This window comes from Colobus angolensis, unplaced genomic scaffold (assembly GCF_000951035.1).
Source record: "Colobus angolensis palliatus isolate OR3802 unplaced genomic scaffold, Cang.pa_1.0 Scaffold18, whole genome shotgun sequence".
In the NCBI taxonomy this organism is placed as follows: domain Eukaryota; kingdom Metazoa; phylum Chordata; class Mammalia; order Primates; family Cercopithecidae; genus Colobus; species Colobus angolensis.
The window spans coordinates 3,560,917-3,581,840 of record NW_012114932.1 but is presented as its reverse complement, the minus strand read 5'-3'; the positions used below and the strand labels follow the sequence as shown (position 1 = coordinate 3,581,840).

The following is a 20,924-nucleotide window of genomic DNA, read 5'->3' as shown; positions in this document are numbered from 1 at the left end:
CCTTGGGAGGCTGAGATGGACAGATCACTTAAGGCCAGGAGTTTGAGACCAGCCTGGCCAACATGGCGAAACCCTGTCTTTACTCAAAGCACAAAAGTTAGCTGGGCATGTTGGCCCACACCTGTGGTCCCAGCTACTCGGGAGGCTGAGGCAAGAGAATCACTTGAACCCAGGAGATGGAAGATGCAGTGAGCTAAGATTGCACCACTGTACTCCAGCCAGGGCAACAGGACAAGACTTTACCTCCAAAAAAAATGCAGGGGAGGTGGAGGCGGGGGGAGCTATTCTACCAGAATAGCTAAAATAAAAATGACTTGACAATACCAAGTTTTGGGAAAGACAGGGAAAGCTTGAACTCTCTGACACTACTGAAGGAGCATACATTGGGTACAACTACTTTGGAAACCTATTTGGCAGTATCTGCCTGTGACCCTAAAATTCCCCTCTTTATTTGGGAATATATCCTCCAAAAATAATGCATATGAGCAACGTGAAGACATGTACAACAGTGCTCCTGGCAGCAGTATTTGCAATAGACAAAAATTGGAAACAACTGAAAGGCCATCAACAGTGGATGGATACACCGGGTGCGGTGGCTTACGCCTGTAATCCCAGCACTTTGAGAAGCCGAGGCAGGTGGATCACCCAAGATCAGGAGTTTGAGACCAGCCTGGCCAACATGGAGAAAACTTCTCTATTACAAATACAAAAATTAGCTGAGTGTGGTGGTGTGTGCCTGTAATCCCAGCTACTCAGGAGGCTGAGGCAGGAGAATTACTTGACCCCTCATCCTGGGGTTGGCATTATGCTTGTGCAGCTTATGGCTCAGCACATGTGCCAGAGACACGGTGCCAGCACATTTTTTTTTTTTTTTCTTTTTTTGGGTCTCACTCTCACCCAGGCTGGAGTGCAGTGGTGCGATTACTCCTGAGCATAAGTGATTCTTCCACCTCAGCCTCCCGAGTAGCTGGGACTACAGGTGCGGGCCACCACGCCCAGCTAATTTTTGTATTTTTTGTAGGGATGGGGTCTTCCTATGCTGTCTGTCCAGGTTGGTCTCAAACTCCTGGGCTCAAGCGATTTTCCCGCCACGGCCTTGCAAAATGCTGCGATTACAGGCGTGAGCCACCCGCACACTTACACGCCCATTCCTAGCTGTAGCTTCAGAAATTTCTGACCCAGAAGTCAGCCCAAACCTCCTCACTGTCCCCCAAAATTTGAGTTCGTCTCAACTCTACCCAAACACTCCCCTTTCTTGGGGTGGCTTAATGCTCTCATTGCCCTTCCTACTGCCTAGCCACATATCACATCTACCGACCTTTCATGCAGCCATAGATGTGTTCTATCAAAGACAGTTCCCTCCCCAAGAGGACTTCTCTGGCTAATCATAATCTGCCTTTGGTTGTAATTCTGTGTTGTGAGGTGTTTGCTGAAGAGGCCCTGGAGCATGCTTGCTACCAGGAGTCAGCATTTATGTAACTTCATCGGCTGGGGCTTCTGCTTCTCTTACAAACAGGTGCCAGGGCCCACCTTGGGCAGAAGTGAGTAGAGGCTTCTGCCATGGGGCCATACCTTGTTTGACCTAGGTGCCAGCACTGGGACTGATGGCACAATACAGTCCTACCATTCCCACAAGGTTTGTGTGTGCATCATGACAGGAAACACGGCAAGTCACAGAGGCTGTCCAATGTCCCTGTCTCAGCTTCCTGAGGACCTGTGCTTTCTACTGAAATACACTATCTCATGAGAATACTTCCCTGCCTTCCGCACCGCAGTGAGAAAGGAGTTGTGACTGGAAGTCAGTGTCATCAACTCTGGAAATGAAAAGGGAGGCCAAATGTCTCCAGGGTTAACAGTAGTAACCAGGTCGGGCATGGTGGCTGATGCCTGTAATCCCAGAACTTTGGGAGACGGAGGCGAGTGGGTTACTTGAGGTCAGGAGTTCAAGACCAGCCTGGCCAACATGGCGAAATTCCATCTCTACTAAAAATGCAGGAATTAGCCGGGTGGGGTGGCGGGCACCTGTAATCCCAGCTACTGGGGAGGCTGAGGCAGGAAGAATTGCTTGAACCCAGGAGGCAAGGGTTGCAGTGAGCCAAGATCATGCCACTGCACTCCAGCCTGAGCCACAGAGCGAGACTCTGTCTCAAAAAAAAAAAAAAAAAGAGGAGCTGGGCCTGTAATCCCAGCACTTTGGGAGGCTGAGACAGGTGGATCGTCTGAGATCAGGAGTTCGAGACCAGCCTGACCAACATGGTGAAACCCCATCTCTACTAAAAATACAAAAATTAGTTGGATGTGATGGTGGGCACCTGTAATCCCAGCTACTCGGGAGGCTGAGGCAGGGGAATCATCGCTTGAACCCGGGAGGCAGAGGTTGCAGTGAGCCAAGATCACGCCATTGCATTCCAGCCTGGGGGACAAGAGCAAAACTCCGTCTCAAAATGAAAAAAAAAAAAAAAGTTAGTAACCAGGTTGTGCCCCACAGAGCTTTACTGGGGGCCAAACACTGTCAACCCCTCCTCAGGTCTGTGTGAGCCTGTGCACCTGGCCTTCTGAGAGTCAGCGGTGAGCAGGGCGTCCCCCACCAGGTCCCATACTTTGCTCCCATGGGTTTCCTATGGAATGTTCCTGCCTTAACTTCTGAGAGCCTCTTGCTGGGGAGTCCTATCCTTAGCCCTTGCCTCCCTGTGCTGCTTTACCTTCTTTTTGGAAGGATAACTGCCCTCTGTTTTCAGCACCCCAATGAGAAAGAATAAGCAGCGTCAGTGATTCCTGATGTGTGGAGCCATCTGATGAATGAGGAGTTTGGGTAAAAAATAAAGGGAACTGATGAAAACCACTTCTGTGTGAAGCACAGTGGTGTGTGCCTGTAGTCCCAGCTGCTCGGGAAGGTGAAGTGGGAGGACTGCTTAAGCCCAGGAGTTGGACATCAGCCTTGAAAAGATAGCGAGACTCAACCTAGAAAACAGAAACAAAAACACTTCTGACTGTTGTCTACCCGTTGGTTTCTGACTCTGCTCCCAGACTTATGGCGAGAACTTCTTTGCTAACTCAAGAGCCCACAAGAACGAAGTTTTTGCCAAATTTTGGCCCTGAGTTCCTCTAAAACAGTAACAGAGACCTAACCCCATGCTTGTTAAGACCCTCTTTCTGCCCTACCATGATTACCAAATCTCTGCTGAGGTTGTAAGATGAGGTGATCTTGGGGAAACAAGGACAAATGGGGGAAGAAAATAGGGCTGGACAGGTCCAAGCATTCACAGAGGCCAGGGCTGGGGGTAGGTTGGGGCCTGCTTCATTTGAGAACAATTATGAAGGACAATAGGGTTTCAACAGGGGGACAGTACCAGTATTCAAAGCAAAGCAAAAGATGTAAGTGAAAGATGTAAGTGGACCGGTGCAATGGGTCATGCTTATAATCCCAGTACTTTGGGAGGCCAAGGCAGGAGGATCACCAGAACTGAGGTGATGACACCAGACTGAGCAACACAGTAGGACCCTGTCTCTACCAAAAAAAACCTTTAAATTAGCTGGGCATGGTGACTACTGTAGTTTCAGCTACTCAGGAGGCTGAGGCAGGAGGATCACTTGAGCCTGGGAGGTCAAGGCTACAGTGAGCCTGGGTAACAGATTGAGACCCTGTCTCAAGGAAGGAAAAAAAAAAAAAAAAAAAAGAGAGAGAAAAAGAAAGATGTAAGTGTGTAAGTGAAGCCTGGAGATGCAGACACCTGCAAATGGGCCACTGGGAGGCACTTGGCTGTGGCTGGGGTCCGGGAGAAGTGGGAGCTCAGGAAAGAGAGGCTGGAACTGGGCTCAAAGGGCCTTGAAGGCCAGGCCTGTCAGGGTCCATCACCTCCTCAGGCTGGAGAAGTCAGTGCAAGCTGCAGTGATGGGGTCCTGAGGCCCCAGTACTTATGCCCATCCTCTCCCACTGTCTCCCAAGATCATACAGGGAAGCCTGTTTCCAGATGCCTGTGATTTATTTCCAAAGGAGAGCTACAGCACATAGGAAAATACACATGGCTTTTCAGTCTACATTTTTACAGAGAAAAGAGATTCGGTCATTGGCTTTCTCAGTGCCATCATCCTGTTCCATAAGGCTCTGGGATAGATGGCCTGTCTCCAAGATCCCGCTTTCAAAGCAGCAGCTTGGCCAAGGCCTCTGGGGGTAGGAGTGAAGGGCAGCGACCCCCATGTGGGGGTAGAGGGGAGCACATGAGCAGCACTCACTGCAAAGCTAAGGCAAAGAATAGAGCTGGTGGGAGATGCCTCCCCTCACCCCAGGGGCATGGCTTGCTGAGGCCCAGGATACAGACCAGGAGGGGTGGGGACGGGGGTCTGGTCCAGCCTGGAGCAGCAGCAGGACTCTGAGTGTACACGTGGGTGTGGGGTGAAGAGGGGGGCATGCTGAAAAGGAAGCCTACCAGGGTATAGAGGAGTTTTAGCTTGCATATTCCCCCTGCCCCAGAACAGCTCCCAGACCATGGTCCCCAATCCTACACTTGGCCCCTCTCGTAAGTTCTACTTCAGGTGGGGGGTCCTGCTCAGGTTCCTTCTGCCACCTTATCCCCTCCCACTGTCAGTGCAAAACATTCTTAGGGCCAAGCCCCTGAGTCCCCTGCACACTGACTGGAGCTGCAGGGAAGGGAGGACAGCAAGGTGCTAGCTGGGAGCCTCCCCCAGCACCGGGAATTCCTTGCACATCTCTCGGACAATCATGCGGTCCATCTGGCACTGGGGTGAGGTCTCCTCCTCATTCAGGATGCGTCGCAGTACGGCCTGCAGGTCGGGTAGCCGGTGGCGGTGCTGCAGGTAGGGTGTGGTGCGGACTACAGCATGCATCAGGGAGAGGTACTCCATGCGCAGCTGTGGGAAGAGCAGGCCAGCTCAGGGGCCCCAGGGAAGTACTGCAACCACCACTGGTCAGGGACAGGACCCCACTGTCCCACAGACCCCAGGGCTGTGGACCTAAATATCAGGGCTGCCTCCCCAGCACCCACAATATACCTGGCGCAGAATTGGTCTTCAATAGTTTTTGAGTAAGTGAATACATGAATCATCCCAGCCACCGACAGCCCCAGGTATGGGGCCTGCCCAGGGAAGTCCTGCCCATCTTTTGAAGCTGGTCCCTCAAGGTGCCTCTGTCTGTCAGTCAGAGGCCCTCTGCTTCTCATCCTATCCTCTCTTGCCCTGGAAGATCTCGTGCACATTCCCAGCTTCAAACAGTGACCCACTCTCACACCTCTCACCTAGAACTCCCCTGTGAGCTCCAGACGAGAATATTCAACTGCCCACTTGTCATCTCCTGCACATCTCACAGACCTCAAATCCACATATCCACACTCAAACTCATGATCTTTCCCATCCTCCCAGAGTTGAAGGATTTCTCATGTTCTTACCTTTAGAAAGAGCACTGTTGTCGATTCAAAAGCACAGGCCTGAAATATGATGTCCTCTTTCTTCTTGTCTCCCACATATCTCATATTCAAGCCATGTCTAAGACCTGGCCATCCTACCTCCTACATATGCCCCGAATTCATCTCTAACAGCCTCTCCTCCAATCTATACTCCCAGCACCTCTGGCTGAACCAGTTCCAACAGCCCTTATTATATATGTGTGTGTATGTGTGTGTGTGTGTGTGTGTGTGTGTATATATATATATATATATTTTTTTTTTTTTTTTGAGACAGGGTCTCATGCTGTCACCCAGGCTGGAGTGCAGTGGTACAATCTCGGCTCACTGCAACCTCTGCCCCCTGGGTTCAACTGATTCTCCTGCCTCAGCCTCCCAAATAGCTGGGATTACAGGCATGCGCCAAACTGCTCAGCTAATTTTTGTATTTTTTTTTAGAAGAGACAGGGTTTCGCCATGTTGGCCAGGCTGGCCTCAAACTCCAGACCTCAAGTGATCCGCCCACCTCGGCCTCCCAAAGTGCTGGGATTACAGGCGTGAACCACTGCGCCCGGCCAGCCCTTATGACTTGACAGCTTGTTCTTACAGAGACCCCCAATCCATTAACTTGACCTAGCACTATGTCTGCTTCCCTCAACATCCCTCATTTCTCTCTTTACCTTTACTTAGAGGAATAATACCAAAACCTCCTTTAGGCAGCACACCCTGCTAAGTCCCAGCCCTGGGAGTCATACCAAAGTGCCTGCACATCAAATGCCAGTGTCTAAGCTATAGACAAATGCAGAGCCATGTGCAGGCCTGAATGTCATTCACCACCACAAACCTCAAATGGACACGCAGCACTGCCTAGACCTCCCGCTGCTTTTCTCTGTTGTGTCACTCTCCCCTAGAGTAGCAATAATACCTACCCTCTCTGTCTTCGAAACCTACCTACCCGGTCAGCTGGCTTTGTGCTTCATAGAGAATACAGAAGAAATCTTGCAGAAACCTGTCTTTCCCCTCAGTACCCACATCTCACCTATCCCTACCAGAATGAGCGGCCCTAGCTCCTGTCCACGTGGGCCTGGACCTGGACACCCTCTCCTGCCCCATCCACTTGACTCCTGTGGTGGCTCACCATCTCCAACATGCCACCTATCTCTCTGTGCTTGCTGGACCATTCCCTCTGGCTCAGAACATGCACCATCATCCCTACCATTTTTGTCTTTGTTTTTTAAAGAGACAAGGTCTGGCTCTGTTGCCCAGGCTGGAGTGCAATGACACAATCATGGCTCACTGCAGCCTTGACCTCCTGGGCTCAAATAATCTTCCCACTTCAGCCTCCAAAGTAGTTGGAATTACAAGTGCATACCACCATGCCCAGCTAATTTTATTTTTTACTGTGGTCCATCAGGCTATACAGAGGTCTCATTATGTTGCCCAGGCTGATCTTGAATTCACGGACTCAAGTGGTCCTCCTGCTTTGGCCTCCCAAACTGCTGGGATTATAGGCGTGAGCCACTGCACCCGGCCAACACCCCCCATCTGTCACCCAGGCTGGAGTACAGTGGTGTGATCTTGGTTCACAGCAACCTCCGCCTTCCGGGTTCAAGCAATTCTCCTGCCTCAGCCTCCCAAGTAGCTGGGATTACAGGCTCCCACCACCACGCCCAGCTAATTTTTGTATTTTTCGTATTCTGTATTTTTAGTAGAGACCATGTTGGCCAGGCTGGTCTCCAATTCCTGACCTCAAGTGATCCACCCACCTCAGCCTCCCAAAGTGCTGGGATTACAGGCATGAGCCACTGCACCTGGCCAACATCCCCCATCTTCAAAACACTCTCCCTGGCCAGGCGCAGTGGCTCACACTTGTAATCCCAACACTTTGGGAGGCTGAGGCAGGTGGATCGCATGAGGTCAGGAGTTCAAGACCAGTCTAGCCAACATGGCGAAACCCCGTCTCTACTAAAATATAAAAATTAGCTGGGTGTGGTAGTGGGTGCCTGTAATCCCAGCAACTTGGGAGGCTGAGGTGGGGAGAATCACTTGAACCCAGGAGGCGGAGGTTACAATGAGCCAGGATTACGCCACTACACTCCAGCCTTGGCAACAGAGGGAGACTCCATCTCAAAAAATAAACAAACAAACAACAAACAAACAAAACTCTCCCTATCCCCATGCCATCTCCCTCCAGCAACCTCCCTCCTATTTTTCTCTTCCCCTTCACAGAAAATTCACAAGAGTTGTCTCCATTTACTGCTTCCAACCCTCCCCTCATTTCTACTCCCCAATAACTTCAAGTTCTCTCAAACTTTCATTCTGACTCTCCTCCTTGCACCCCACTGACACTGCTTGTCAGGCACCACTGACCTCTGTGTGGTGAATCCAATGGCCAACCCCAGTCTCGCTCAGGCTCCTAACGGTGTAGAGATGGCTGATCATCTTCCTCTAAACACGGGGCTTTGGGCTCCTGCTTTCTTGGTTCTCTTCCTGGGTTTCTCCCTAGTTGTTTCAGTTGTGCCCAGGGCTGCAGCCCAAGCTTCCTGCTGACCTATCTATCTCATTTCTGAGGCAATCACACTGTCACAGGCTTCCCATCATATCTCTGCATAGACAACTCCAAAATGTCTCTCTAGTCTCAACTCATTCTCCACTGCCTCCCTGATGTCTTCGGTACCTCGGTATCTAGTAGGTATTTCCCCACTCTTGACACATTCAAAACACAACTCTCTATCTTCCCCCAAGAAGTTCTCCCAGCCTCCCCAACTTCAAAAATCAGCACTTCATCCATCTAGCTGCTCAAGATAAGTCAAGTGGCAAGCCCTGCCAGATCCACTTACTAAACACTCTATAGCTGGCCTCTTCTTACCACTGCCATGGCCTATCCCGTCCCCACCCCATCCATGCCACCTGGACCACTGCGGCTGCTTCCCCGCTGGCTGGCTTCCACTCTGCTGGCACGCAGTTCAGATTCCATGCGGGATGTTGATTACATCACATTCCCCGTTCCTGAGATCACGACCTCCTGCAGTAGCCTCCGAGGCTTTGTGTAAACTCCATCCTCCATGCCTCATCTCCCACCACTCCCTCCTCTCCAGCCTCCTCCAGTCACATCGCCTCCAGATCACCTCATGGCTGGCTCCTTTGGGTCTTGGTGCACCTATCGTGGCCTCCTTCACTTACCTGGCTCCAGCAGTGACTGTGCCCCTCATCTCCACTCAATGTCACGACCCCCACCATTTTGTTTCAGTTTCTACACAGCGACCCTCCCTGCTGCAGCCACCTCCAGGCACCTTGTCTCCCGGTGACAGGTCTGCGATGTGCCGCACAGTGATGTCAATGAGAGCCATCATGTCTGTGTGGTAGAAGATGGCAGCTGTGGCCGGGCTGCCAAACACATCCTGCAGAAACTTGAGGACAGAGTGTGGCGGCTGTGGCTCATGTCTGAAGATGCGCACAGGGTCATCTAGGAGGCAGGGGTCACAGCGGTCAGGGTGGACCTTGTGGGGGTCCCAGAGTCACCCCAGGGGGTTACGGGAGTCATGGCAGGGGTCATGGAGTCACAGGGCATCGAAGTGGTACCCGCGCAGATTCCCGGGCCCTCACCCCCTCTGTTCAGGAGCAACAACAGCTTCTCGGAGAAGATCTTGACGTTGGCGTGTTTGCTCAGGGCAGCCATGATGACATTCTGATCAGGGGCTAAGGAAGGACATGGGTATAGACAGGGTGCTGAGCCTGAGAGCACTCATGTGCTCAGCCACCACCCGGCCAGGCCCCACCCCACCTGGCAGGTGCAGGTTGAGAGCCAGAAGCAGGTTCACACAGAGGTCTGGCAGCTGCTCTGTGGTGTCCAAGGGCAGCCCGTCCTCGACGATGCTCAGTAGGAACTGGGCGAAAGGCGTGCCCAGGTGCTCTGCGAGAGAGGTGCACAGAAGTCTGCAGTCCCATTCTCCCCCGATCCCCGCACCACCCACCCTTCCTGGCTTTCTATGAGCCTTGGGGATAGCCTATCCGTGCTAGGCTGTGTAGTCAGCAGGTCCCAGGCCTTTGGGCAATGGGCACTGGCTTAGGACCTGTGATCAGCTGGTTGGCGACTGCATTCTTACCATAGTGTGCATAGGGCACTGCCTCTCCCATGGAGAAGACCATGGCCAGGATGAGGGCAGAGTAACAGAGTTTCTGGTGGTCTGGGGGGACAAGGGAGGCAGTCAGAGTCCCCAAAGATGGCAGGAAATCCCAGCAGATGGCAGGAACACCCTCCAGATGGCAGGAAGTTCCCTCCCACTCCGCCCTCCAGCCTCACCCTGCGTGTCTGTCTGCATGTCCCTCGCCAGCTCCACAGGCAGCACAGATGACACAAGCGTGGAGATGATGGCTGCGTCCAGGCTGCACATGGCGCCGAAGCACTTGAGGAGCAGCAGCCGCAGCGATGCTCGGTGTTCCTGGCAGGGAACCCTGCATGCTCAGTGCCTGAAACTCCCCCATTAACTAGGTCTCTCCATTACCCCTCCCCTCCATCCTGCACATACCATTTGGTAATAGGCCACCAAGGCCAGGACAGACTCGAACTCGTTTCTCTTGCACATTTTCTTGCAAACTTCAGGGTCTGCATCAGTCTAGAGGAATGAGAAAGGGAGAGCGTCAGCCAGCATGAGCAGAGCTGTGCGGCCACACAAGAGAGGGCTGAGCACATATGTGTAGGGGAGACTCCTAGCACTGTGAGGGATGCTACAGGGCAGGGACCACTGTTTCCCATGTGGGGTGTGTGTGTGGGCCCCTACCCTTACCAGAATATGCAGCAGCTCCTCCAGGTAGCAGCGGATGACACCCTCGTCCTCATACAGTGCCCAGCTGCGCTGCTGGGCGTCGTCCTTCCGTCGAGCCAAATCTGCAAAGATCACTTCCAGCCTCTGCTGGTCATGGCAGACCTGCCCTGAGGGCAGGGCCATGCTGAGGTCCTAAGGGGAGAGGGCAAGGCATGACTCAGCACACTTCCTGCCCTCACCATCTCCGGGAAGCCTCCAAGGCCTGGAGAGTCCACCTGTGGACCTATACTCCATGAACTCAAGTCCCTCCTGGCCCACACTGGACAGGGGGCTCAACTCTGGTCTTGATGACCTCCCAGGACAGGAATCAACAGAAGACTCATCTGTAGGGGAGTTTTCAACAGCTCGCCTCTCATCCCAGACCTGGATAAACATCCCCAACTAGGAGGGCCACGAACTCTGTCACTGCCAGAATGTGACTCTGAGACCTCACTCTCCCATTCCACACAAAACGGCACAGGCCTGTCATCTACCAACTTGCCACATTTTCCTTGAACCCTGCTGACCAGGAACTGGCTGTTGTGCCCAGCATAGCCAAGCCCACTGGCCCACTCCCCAACACCCAAACTAGAAGTGTAAGAGGAATCACGGAGCCCTAAAGAGGGACCTTTGGTTTGTCTGACCCCAATCATGTATGTTGGGCTCACCGCCCCCACCCTGCTCGTGAGTGCCAAGGATCTCACCCATCCCATGATGCCCATACACCTCACTCCCTCTCGTCCAAGTCAGCAGCTAGGACTCCATCACAGCTCTCCCAGCACCCATGTCTCTTACTGCCAAGGTCAGCAAGGCACGACCCTCACCCATGCCCTGTGTCCATTCCTTCCCTGCAGCCAGACAGAACTCATGGTCACCCGCATCTGGTCTCATCTGTCACCTGCCCCAGGTCTCACCTCCTCTTACAGCACCCACTCCCTCACTCCCTGTGTTCCAGCCCTGCAGGCCTTGTTCTACTTCCTCCCACAAGCCAGGCTCAGTCTTGCCTTGTGGCCCTTGTCCAGGCTGCGCATCTGCCTGGAATGCTTGTCCTTCCTTTCTGCTTCAGAAATCAGCTCAATGTCCCCAGTGCCCAGCACAATAAGAACTCAGAGCCAGAGCTTGAGAAATACCTGTAATGTACAGGCTGGACAGTGTGTGACGGTGGGAACAGGGTGGGTAGCAGGGTGGCCCTGCTGTGCCGTCCACCCTCACCTTGCCCTCTACGAGTGAGAGGAGGACCTGCTCCATGACAGGTGAGCTGGCCGGCACGGATGCCTGGATGTGGCCCACTATGACGCCAATGGCCACCCGGCATAATTCGTGGCTCAGGCCAGTGTTTCTCCGCACCAGCTCCATCAGCTCGGCCCCAATGGTCCTGGGCACAGCCGCCTCAGCTGCTGCCTTCTCCTCTGTGGTCCCCAGGCTCAGTGTACCCAGGGCTTCCAGGTCATCAGAGGCTGAGGTTGTACCAGCTGCCAGCTCTTCTTCTGCAGGGGGTTCAGGTGCTGATGCCTTGGAGGGAGGGGGCTGGGCTTGGGACACAGTGGTGTGGGTGCCTCGGCGGGGCACAGGTGGGGGTGTGGGTGAGCAGCTGGAACCTGGCTCAGATGGGCTGGAGCCGGTATAGAGCGTGTCCAGGGAGGTGCTGCTGACTGAAGAGCTGCTGGATACAGAGTTACCCCCGGAAGGCCTGGTGTTGTGGCCACCTGCAAGCAGTGAGTAGAAGCTGTGCCAGGGCAGCCCCCTGGAAAACCATACCCTTCACAGCCCAGATCCCCTGTCCCCCAATACAGGGGCTAGTTTCTCTGCTAGGCACTGTCTCCTCACAAAGCCCAGAGCCCCTAATTGCCCCAACATGGGAGTCCTGCCCTCCTCCCAAGCTTAGAGCCTCCATCTCCCTGACACAGGCAGAACAACCATTCCAAGCATAGGGTGCCTCCACCTGAATCCCCCTAACCTTTCTTACCACTCCCAGAGGCCATCAGGGCCTCTCGGTCTCGGCGCTTCACTGGTGGGGGAGGTGTAGCGGGTGCTGCTCGGCGAGGCTGTGGTGGGATCTGGGAAGATGGAAGTGGGATCTGGAAGATGGAAGTAGGATCTGGGAGGACAGACTGACATCTAGGGCGGCAGCCAGGCTCGGGCCCTGAGCTCTGGTTGTGGGCGGGACTATGGCTCTGGGCCGCGTCATTCCTGAGTGGACCCCTTGAGCCTCTGGATGAAGCCTTAAGCCCCACCCACCTCCCTTCTCCAGGATGTCCTCACTACACACCTGGTAGAGGCCTCCATCTGCCCCAAGATGCTCAGAACTGGGTAGGCTGTGCTGCCGCTCGAACCCAGCTCGACACACCCCATTGGGCTGCCTGGCCACAGCAGCATCCAAGTGGTGGTCACTGGTTGATGAGGTCATAACTGCAACACTGGAGGCTGAGGGGCCTCTGCGTGACAGGGTCTCTTTCCGGTGGTGGATCAGCTTCCTGATGGAGGGACAGGGAGGCTATTGGGGGGTTGCATCTCACACCTCAAAGTCCTCATATGCCCCTGTGGGATGCTGGGACCCCACAGCCCAGGCCCCTCAGACACCCCCATCTCCTCCAGGCTCCACCCCAGCCTGCAGTACCCTATACTATCCTTAGTCCTGCACACTGCACACTCCTGGTGCTCACTGAAGGACCCGACCCCACCATGCTCACTGGGAGGTGCCACTCCCCCACTACCCCTGCCAACCCTTGCATTTCCCATGACACTCACTGAAGAACCCGACCCCACCATGCTCACCGGGAGGTCCCGCTCCAGTCCCCCCAACACTCACTGGAGGACTCCACGCTGTTCCAGGCTGTACTTGCCACCATCCCGCATGGCTGTGTTGTGTACAGCCTCGATGGCCCGGTCAATGGCCTGGAGGACATCCTGCTCCAGGCCCTGGGGGGCAGGGGACAGCAGTTAGACCTGAAGGCCAAATGGAGGTGCTCAGCCCAGACCCAGCCCAAGATAGAACCCAGGGCAAAGAACCAATATAGCTAAAGCCTTGAATGCTAGACACAGCACAGAAAGTTGAACCAGAATATGGAACTGGGTTCTCAAACCGCATCACTCAGGGAGCTGAGGCACAGGTGACCCCCATGCTGCCACATTACATATTAGGTCCCGATCAGGATTTTACCCCACAGCAAGGCTCTTGGCTAAGATGTTTCTGAAAATCAGAGGTCTAAAGCAAAAACATAGCCCAGGGACTCCCAGCTTGCAGCCAAGAGCGCATACCTAGTCTATCCCTGGTCTTGGCTCAGAGCCCAGGTTGAGATGCCAAACAGGAAGCCTCCAGTATCTGGAATCCTTAATACATCACTCTGCATCTTGCTGATCTTCCACAAAACCAAGGTCACACCCCAGAACAGCCCTGTCCTTGTAAGAGTCCTCTGTAAGCCCTGGGTGCTGAGAATGGGTCAAAGGGACTTACCCTCCCTAACCCTGCTGCTGGCCCTCATCCCCACAGGGTGTCTCAGCAAGCTTCCAGACCTGCCCTGGGAAGCAGTTCTGTGTTTGCGGCAAAAGATAAACATGAGAGAGGGGCCTAGCCCCTGCTCCAGGCTCTTATTGCCATCCCCAACATCCCAGGGGTCCAGTCTACTCCGCCTATCTGGCATGTGGGGTATGGGGTAGCAGCTATCAAACCAGCTACCCCCAGCCCTCCCCTGGCCTTGGTACACGTAGTCCATCAGGCTACACAGGAGCCCCAGAGCTGAGATGAATTCACTCCACCATGGGTTTGAGAAGCTTCCCTGTTGGGGACAGACAGGCGGGCACAGAGGTCAGCAAAGCCCTCCAGGTGGTATGAGGTGTGCCAGAGTGCAGGGAGAGGAGATGGGGGACAGAAAGAGAAAGAGACACACACACACACAGAGAGAGAGAGAGAGAGAGAGAGAGAGAGAAAGGAATGGGGAAAGAGAGGAGCTCAGAGAGGAACTGAGAGGAAAACAATGCAGAAAGAAACTGAGAGCCAGAGCCAGAGTGTGGGGGGAGCTGGAGGAAGAAACAAAAACACACATAGGTGGGGTCTGAGCGACACAGGCAGAGGCACAGAGTCACAGCAATCCAGACAGAGACACGCAGAAACTGAGAGACAGTGACAGAGAAGATGGTAGCCTCTATGCCCTCCCAAATACCTTGCCCCACTGGTCCTGGCTGGGGACAGGGGACTCACAGGTCCTTGAGCTATGCCCAGTAGGGGAAGAGACAGGACTTTCCTCAGAGGCCTTCAATGAGACCCCATTCCCAAAGAGGTTGGGTCTGACACACTTACTGGGTCTGACACACAGCAGCCATGGTGTCCACAGCCCCCACTCCCACCCTGGCACTCCTAGATGGGATCACGCCAAGGGTCTATGAGGAAGCCCGTAGGCCCCCAGGGCCCATCCTCCCTGGTAAGACCAGATGACACTTCCAAATTTATCCCGTTATTTCTGTCCTGAACCGGGCTGGGACAGGATGTTTCCTAAAGGATAGCGACTAGGACGGGGCGGGGGTGTCTGGCACAGGCCCGGCAGCTCTGGGCCCTTCTTCCCCCGTGGTCAGAATAGACCAGCTGGAGATACCACACCCCAACCCCCGCAGCAGGGCTACTCTTAGGGAAACAGGAACTGGGACTGCAGCTTCCACTGGAAGGAAATGGGGCCACGGTCAGACCAGGGGAAGCTATAAGAACTCACTTCGTCACAATGGGAGCAGTCCTCACTCCAGGCTGGGGACAAGAAGGGATGGAGCCCCTCACTTTCAAAGGAAGACAGTTTGAGAAGTCAGGGTTGGGGAGTGGAGGGAGCAGTGCCAGACAGTGTCAAAAGGGGCATGGGTCCTTGGTTCAAATAAGGTTGGGAGAGACTTAAGAGCTTAGAGGGTGGCTGAGCACAGGCTAGTGAAAGACACTACCAAAGCTTGGGTGTCACATAGGGGATGGAGATGTCTATAGCTCTAGGGTCCAAGTTAGGGGGTTGAGGACCTGGAGGATGGTTGGGGAAACAGGTGGTGTCCAAGGTGGTCCAGGTTTCAGTGGTGGCTCTAACGGGGGGGCAAGGTGCGTGGGGGGGAGTGGGGGGAGAAGAAAGGGAGGGAGGGAGGGAGGTTGGTTGTGGGGTCCTAGGAATCCAGAGAAAGGGCATATTAAGGGTCTGGGGTCTCAGGGATTTGAATAATTGGCCAGGATTCGGTGCGGCTCAGCGTCGCCATTCGGATAGCGGACTCGATACTGAAGGGTCTGAGGTCCTGACGAATCTCAGTCCCAGAGTTAGGTTTTTGGTCGATCGGGATTGGGCTGTCAAGGGCCTGGTCTTTTGTGGGTGATGCTGACTCTTGGCAAGGGGTCTCAGTCCCCGTGGGTCCGGGGGTCTCAGGGTCAGGTTCGCAAACTCCCTCTCTGATAGAGGTCCTGGCCTCGGGTCCCGGAACGGGTGGGGTTCCTGGGTCGGTTCCGCGGGGCTGTGAAGGGGTCCTGCCGCAGGGACGCGGAGGCCGGGCAGGGAGAGGCGCACTCACCTGCAGGCGGCGCAGGTAGGCTGGAGGCACGTAGCCCGTCTCACCACTGCGCGCCCGCGCTGCCAGCCACCAGTGCGCGCTGCTTCGCTCCAGCACCAGGAAGGTCTCGCCGGCGGCGAACGCCATCGCGTTGGGCTCCGCCGAGCGGAAGGCGTACAGCGCGCGGTACATGGGGCCGGGCAGGGCAGGTGCAGGGAAGGTGGCAGGGGCTGCGGAGCCACAACGCCAGGCCGGGAGCGCCGCGCCGCGCTCGCCCCGCCCCGTGACACACCACGCAAGCGCGCGCGCGCCCGCCCGCCCGCCGAAGCCCCGCCCCGGGCTGTATCATTCCACGCATCGGAGAGCAGCGCCCCCGCGCGGCCCCAAGAGGTGCGGCGGGGCGGGGGTCGACAGCTCGCTGTCTACTCTGGTTATGGTCCCTCCTGGCTCCAGGCGCCTCATCCCCGGACCCCGCACCCTCACTCTTCATCCGGCCTCAGCTTCACCCGTCCAGCCCTCTGCTCCCTTTCCGCGCTTCAGTCCGAACGCTGCGTCCCGTCCTATCTCATGGTGAAAGCGCGCTCTGCCCGTAGCGGGTGCGCCCCCGCCGCCCTGGGGGAGTGGGGTCCCATCTACTAAGTCCAAGGACAGCGACTTTACCTCGAAAGGACGATCTTGCTGATCCGAAACTTGGAAGCCCCCGCGGGGCCCGGCTGTCGGTGTGTCTAGGCCTCACCACCTCTCTTCACCGAGTGCCGGTGGTGGCCAGTGGGGAGCAAGTTTGGGGAAAAGGGGGCCATTAAAAACAGAAACCAGGCAGTGCTATTCCCTGTCTAAAGCCCTCGCATCTTTGCTCCTCACACCTGCTCCTCCTCTCTCATCAGCCATGGCTGCTTTTCTCTATATTGGGCCTTTGCATATTCGGTTCCCTCTACCTGGGACCTTCCCTTCCCTCTCCTATAGTCCGTCAAGCTCCCACCCCTATCAATCGCTATCGTCGTGCTATGTTTTATTGCCTTTATAGGACTTAAGATTTGCAATGCCCCTTTCTGAGAGCATACAGGAGGGCTGAAAGAGGGAGTGGGGTACCACGGTGGCCTTAAGAGCCTATTTGATCCACCCAGTTTTCCTGTTAGCCCAGATCTCCAGGTATTTGAAATCCTTGCATTAAGAGTGCCTTTAAGACCCAGGGAAGAGGCCCTCAGGGTCCTGGAGAGACGGTGGCTGACAATGGTCCAGCTACACCCCACAGGAAGCCGGAGCCCAGGAAGCAGGGGGCGAGTACAGGCCAGTGTGTGCAAGTTTTCTATTTTTATTTGTATTTATTTTTCGAGACGGGGTCTTGCTCTGTTGTCCAGGCTGGAGTGCAGTGGGATGATCAAGCTCACTGCCGCCTTGATCTTCCAGGCTCAAGCCTCCTGTCTCTGGGACTACAGGCATGCACCACCACACTCCGCTAATTTCTCTTTTTTTAGTAGAGACAAGGTCTTGCAAGTTGCTCTGGCTAGTCTCAAATTCCCGGACTCAAGCAGTCCTCCCACCTTCGCCTTCCAGTGTTGGGATTACGGGCATTATCCCCTAATCTGTCTGACCCAGTTGCCTATTTTTAGACCTAAAGTGCATAGGCCTAGTGCGAGGTTCAGGTGAGGGGTAGAACTGCCGGAAACTGACATCCACACCCTGCCACCTCTGCACCAGGTCTGGCTCTGCAGTTCAAGACCTCTCTTGGCTCCTCCTCCCAGAAGCCCTCCTGGGGCAGAGTAGAATCTCAGGGTCTGTGCTGCCTGGGACTGCTGGAAGAATGAGACTGGTGAAATTGCAATGGGGACTAGGGCTGGGCAGGAGTGGTGACAGGTGGTGAGGCCAAGAGTACCACCCTACCTACCCAAATACACCCTTTTATCGTACCCTCCATCACCTGGGCCCCTTTATAACACAGTCCATGGCTGCCAATGGACCAGACCCTAGAGGCTAGAGACCCTAGTATTGGCTGCAGGACATCTATCACAATAGCCAGCCAATTAGCTGCTGCCAGTGGCATAGGAGGATTAAAAGCTGGACCCAAGGTTTGGAGCACCTGCTATCTAACTGGCTTAAGCTGCATAGGGCCCATGAGAAGACCTGTGTCAAGTGTCATGTGGTTTTTGGATAGAGGTGCTGAGACACTCAGCCAGCACAGACCCCAGAAGGTATGTAACTCAGGGATCCTTTCTGAGTAACCTGCAGGGGCTGCGTTGGAGACTGTACACCATGCCAAGAGGCTGTGCTGACTTTAGGATCCATGGGGCAGCCAGAATACTTACTGAGCCAGGGAGGTGGTCACAACATATGGTGAGGCTTGGGAGGGGGATTGCCTACCCTTGGAAAGAATGACAGTAGCACTGTATACAATAAACAAAAAGATTTGTATTAGAACATATACACTCAGGGAAGAAAGAGGTATCATCATCAAATGTGGAATGTTGAAGAAATAGTTAAAATAAATAAAGACTCCAAGCGCAGCTAGGGCTGGCTCAGGCTGGGGCTCACAGAGGCCACTGCACATCAGCTCCAGGCTGCAGGAGCCACCACTTGGCCATACCGGCCTCCTCCCTGACACAGCGCAGCTGTGCCTGGGACACAGAGTCTCTCTCAAGTACTGGAGCAGCTAGCAAGCTCACTCTCCACTCTCCTCACTTATCTCTGTAACAATGTCTATGAGGCTCTGGAGCCCGAAGATATAGCCAGCATCCTGGCCCTCATGCACCACAGTGTCCTCGCCATACAGCCTGCAGGTGGTGTGTGCAAAGTCGATCATGCGCACATCTACAGAGCTGGCGCCGATGGGTTTGTAGGCATAGGCACCAGCAGACTCATCAGCTGATTCCTCTGACAGGTCCTCCAAATCCTCAGCATCTGAGTCCAGGACCACTTCGGGCCGCTCCTTGCCATCATAGATGACCAGCAGGGAGCTTGAGTAGAAGCGGTAGGACTCCTGTCGCTCCAACACTGCCTTGAGCTCAGTCAGCTTCCTGAGCACAGGGCCCAGGAGTTCACGGCGCAGGTACCGCCCATTGTGGAAGAACTGGAAAAGTGCCTCCTTGAAGCCCTGCACCGACAGCTTCCGTCCATGGTACTTGTTCATGAACATGAGCTGCCCACTGCCTGCTTGGTACACCTGTAGGAGAGAGACCAGCAAGTCAGGGGCTGAGGGTCATCTCAAACCCTGGACTCTGGGTGGCGGCGGCATGTGAAAGCCCAAATCAGATAAAGTACACGAGTCGCACATGAGCCACTATCCACTATACTCTCTAATCAGCCCACACCTGGGATGCAGTCATCCAACCTGGGTTTGGTCATTGTGCCCCAGCACCCCAACTCAACATCTGGGTCACTGGAGACGACCTAACCCTCTTGCCTTCCTCCCTACTACTATCCACAGATTCTGGACTCAGCTAACCAGACCAATCTGAGAGAGAATCATGCAGGCATGCATGCTTTCTTTTTCAACCAAAAAGCAACAGACTCGTCTGGGGTCAAATCTGGAGTCTTTTTATTTTGAGACAGTCTCGCTGTCGCCCAGGCTTGAGTGCAATGGCGTGATTTCAGCTCACTGCAACCTCTGCCTCCTGGGTTCAAGCTGTTTTCATGCCTCAGTCTCCCAAGTAGCTGGTATTACAGCTGTGCACCACCACACCCAGCCAATTTTTGTATTTTTAGTAGAGACAGGGTTTCGCCATGTTGCCTGGGCTGGTCTCAAACTCCTGACCTCAGGTGATCCACCCACCTTGACCTCCCAAAGTGCTGGGATTACAGGTGTGAGCCACTGCACCTGGCCTGGAATCTTTTGAGCACACAGGACTATGCCAGGGTGAGGAAGTGACAGCCACTGGATGCCCTAGCCAGCCCTAGCATCCCCCTCACCTGCATGCCACACACACGCACACCAATGACTGCAGATGTGCTCTGCTGACATTTTCGGATCTGGTTGGCTGCCTTCTCCTCTGAAGCATCATCACCGTGTTGTCGTGTGCCCATCTTGAGGTCAAGGACACAAGGCACCTCGTAGCGGGAAGTCAGGTTTTCCAGTAAGATAAATTCTGAGTAGTTAAGAAGAATACCCCCAAAAGGAAGTGCTACTGCATGGGTCCTCGATACTCTCAAGGACCTAGATGCAGTGACCCAGAGAAGCCTGAACCCACAGGATACTCCATTAGTCCTGCCATCACCCACACAGGGAGTCCAGAGCTGACTAGAAAGCTGAGAGACACCTTTACTTCTTGTCAGGGAACTGGCATGAAAGCAGCCTGCACCTGGACTCAACAGAGGCCTGGGCTCTTCCAGCCTGGGAGACACACACACCATTTCCTGAACTCTTAGCTAAGTGTAGGACTAGGGTCCAAAAACAAAGTCCTCAATTACAAGTAGAACATCAAGAAACTTCAGTAAATCCTGTAGCCTTAAATGTGAACTGGAAATATCAGTATAAACTCATGAAAATAGTTTTCTCTTTAAGCATCTGCTTCCCAGCTGTGTGCACTAAAAAAGGTCTAGAAACAATGACCAGAAATAATGAGTGTCTCTAGTGCACAGACCATTATTGTCTCATCGTTTCCCATTCAAGGAATCAGTACTCCCTAGAGCAGAAACTGGTAAACTATGGCCCAGTGCTTGCTGTTTATGGCCTATAAGCTAGAAGTGGTTTTTACATTTTTTAAGAGACCAAAAAATAGATAAAGGCTAGGCATGGGGGCTCATGCCTGTTATCCCAACATTTTGGGAGGCTGAGGCAGGGGGATCACTTGAGCCCAGGAGTTTGAGACCAGCCTGGGCAATATAGTGAGACTTCACCTCTACAAAGGGGAGGAGAGGGGCGGGGAGTGGTGCTTCATGACTGTTATCCCAGCACTTTGGGAGGCCAAAGCAGGTGGATCACCTGAGGTCAGGAGTTGAGACCAGCCTGGCCAACATGGCGAAACCCCGTCTCTACTAAAAATACAAAAATGAGCCGGGCGTGGCAGCAGATGCCTGTAATCCCAACTACTCGGGAGGCTGAGGCATGAGAATCGCTTGAACCTGGGAGACGGAGGTTGCGGTGAGCTGAGATCACACCACTGCACTCCAGCCTGGGGGACAGAGCAAGACTCTGCCTCAAAAAAAAAGAAAGAAAGAAAGAAAAGAAAGAGAGAAAGAAAGAGAGGGAGAAAAGAAAAAAGAAAGCAAAGAAAAGGAAAAGGAAAAG

General features: G+C 54.1%; 2 protein-coding genes across 5 annotated transcripts in view; both read right to left on the bottom strand.

The window, feature by feature from the left end:
- Positions 1-3,964: 3,964 nt before the first annotated feature.
- NCKIPSD (NCK interacting protein with SH3 domain) lies at positions 3,965-16,010 on the bottom strand. 2 transcript variants are annotated; one of them, XM_011939144.1, is made up of 13 exons: positions 15,725-16,010; positions 13,011-13,120; positions 12,471-12,675; positions 12,168-12,279; positions 11,414-11,907; positions 10,184-10,354; positions 9,926-10,012; positions 9,700-9,838; positions 9,503-9,583; positions 9,181-9,309; positions 9,003-9,095; positions 8,690-8,862; positions 3,965-4,869 (listed from the first exon to the last, which is right to left on the bottom strand). In XM_011939144.1, the coding sequence occupies exons 1-13, from the start codon at positions 15,893-15,895 to the stop codon at positions 4,666-4,668; spliced, it is 2,169 nt and encodes a 722-aa protein (XP_011794534.1). In that variant the 5' UTR covers positions 15,896-16,010; the 3' UTR covers positions 3,965-4,665. The 2 variants fall into 2 exon arrangements, with proteins under 2 accessions (XP_011794534.1, XP_011794535.1); XM_011939145.1 differs by having other exon boundaries at positions 12,168-12,258.
- Positions 16,011-18,089: 2,079 nt separating this feature from the next.
- Positions 18,090-20,924, bottom strand: part of IP6K2 (inositol hexakisphosphate kinase 2) — a 23,122-nt gene continuing 20,287 nt past the window's right edge. For all 3 annotated transcript variants that reach the window (XM_011939134.1, XM_011939135.1, XM_011939132.1), the window contains 2 exons: positions 19,607-19,782; positions 18,090-18,860 (listed from right to left, as the gene is read on the bottom strand). In XM_011939134.1, coding sequence (XP_011794524.1) covers positions 18,360-18,860; positions 19,607-19,782 — 677 coding nt within the window. In that variant the 3' untranslated portion in view covers positions 18,090-18,359. The remainder of the gene's footprint in view (positions 18,861-19,606; positions 19,783-20,924) is intronic.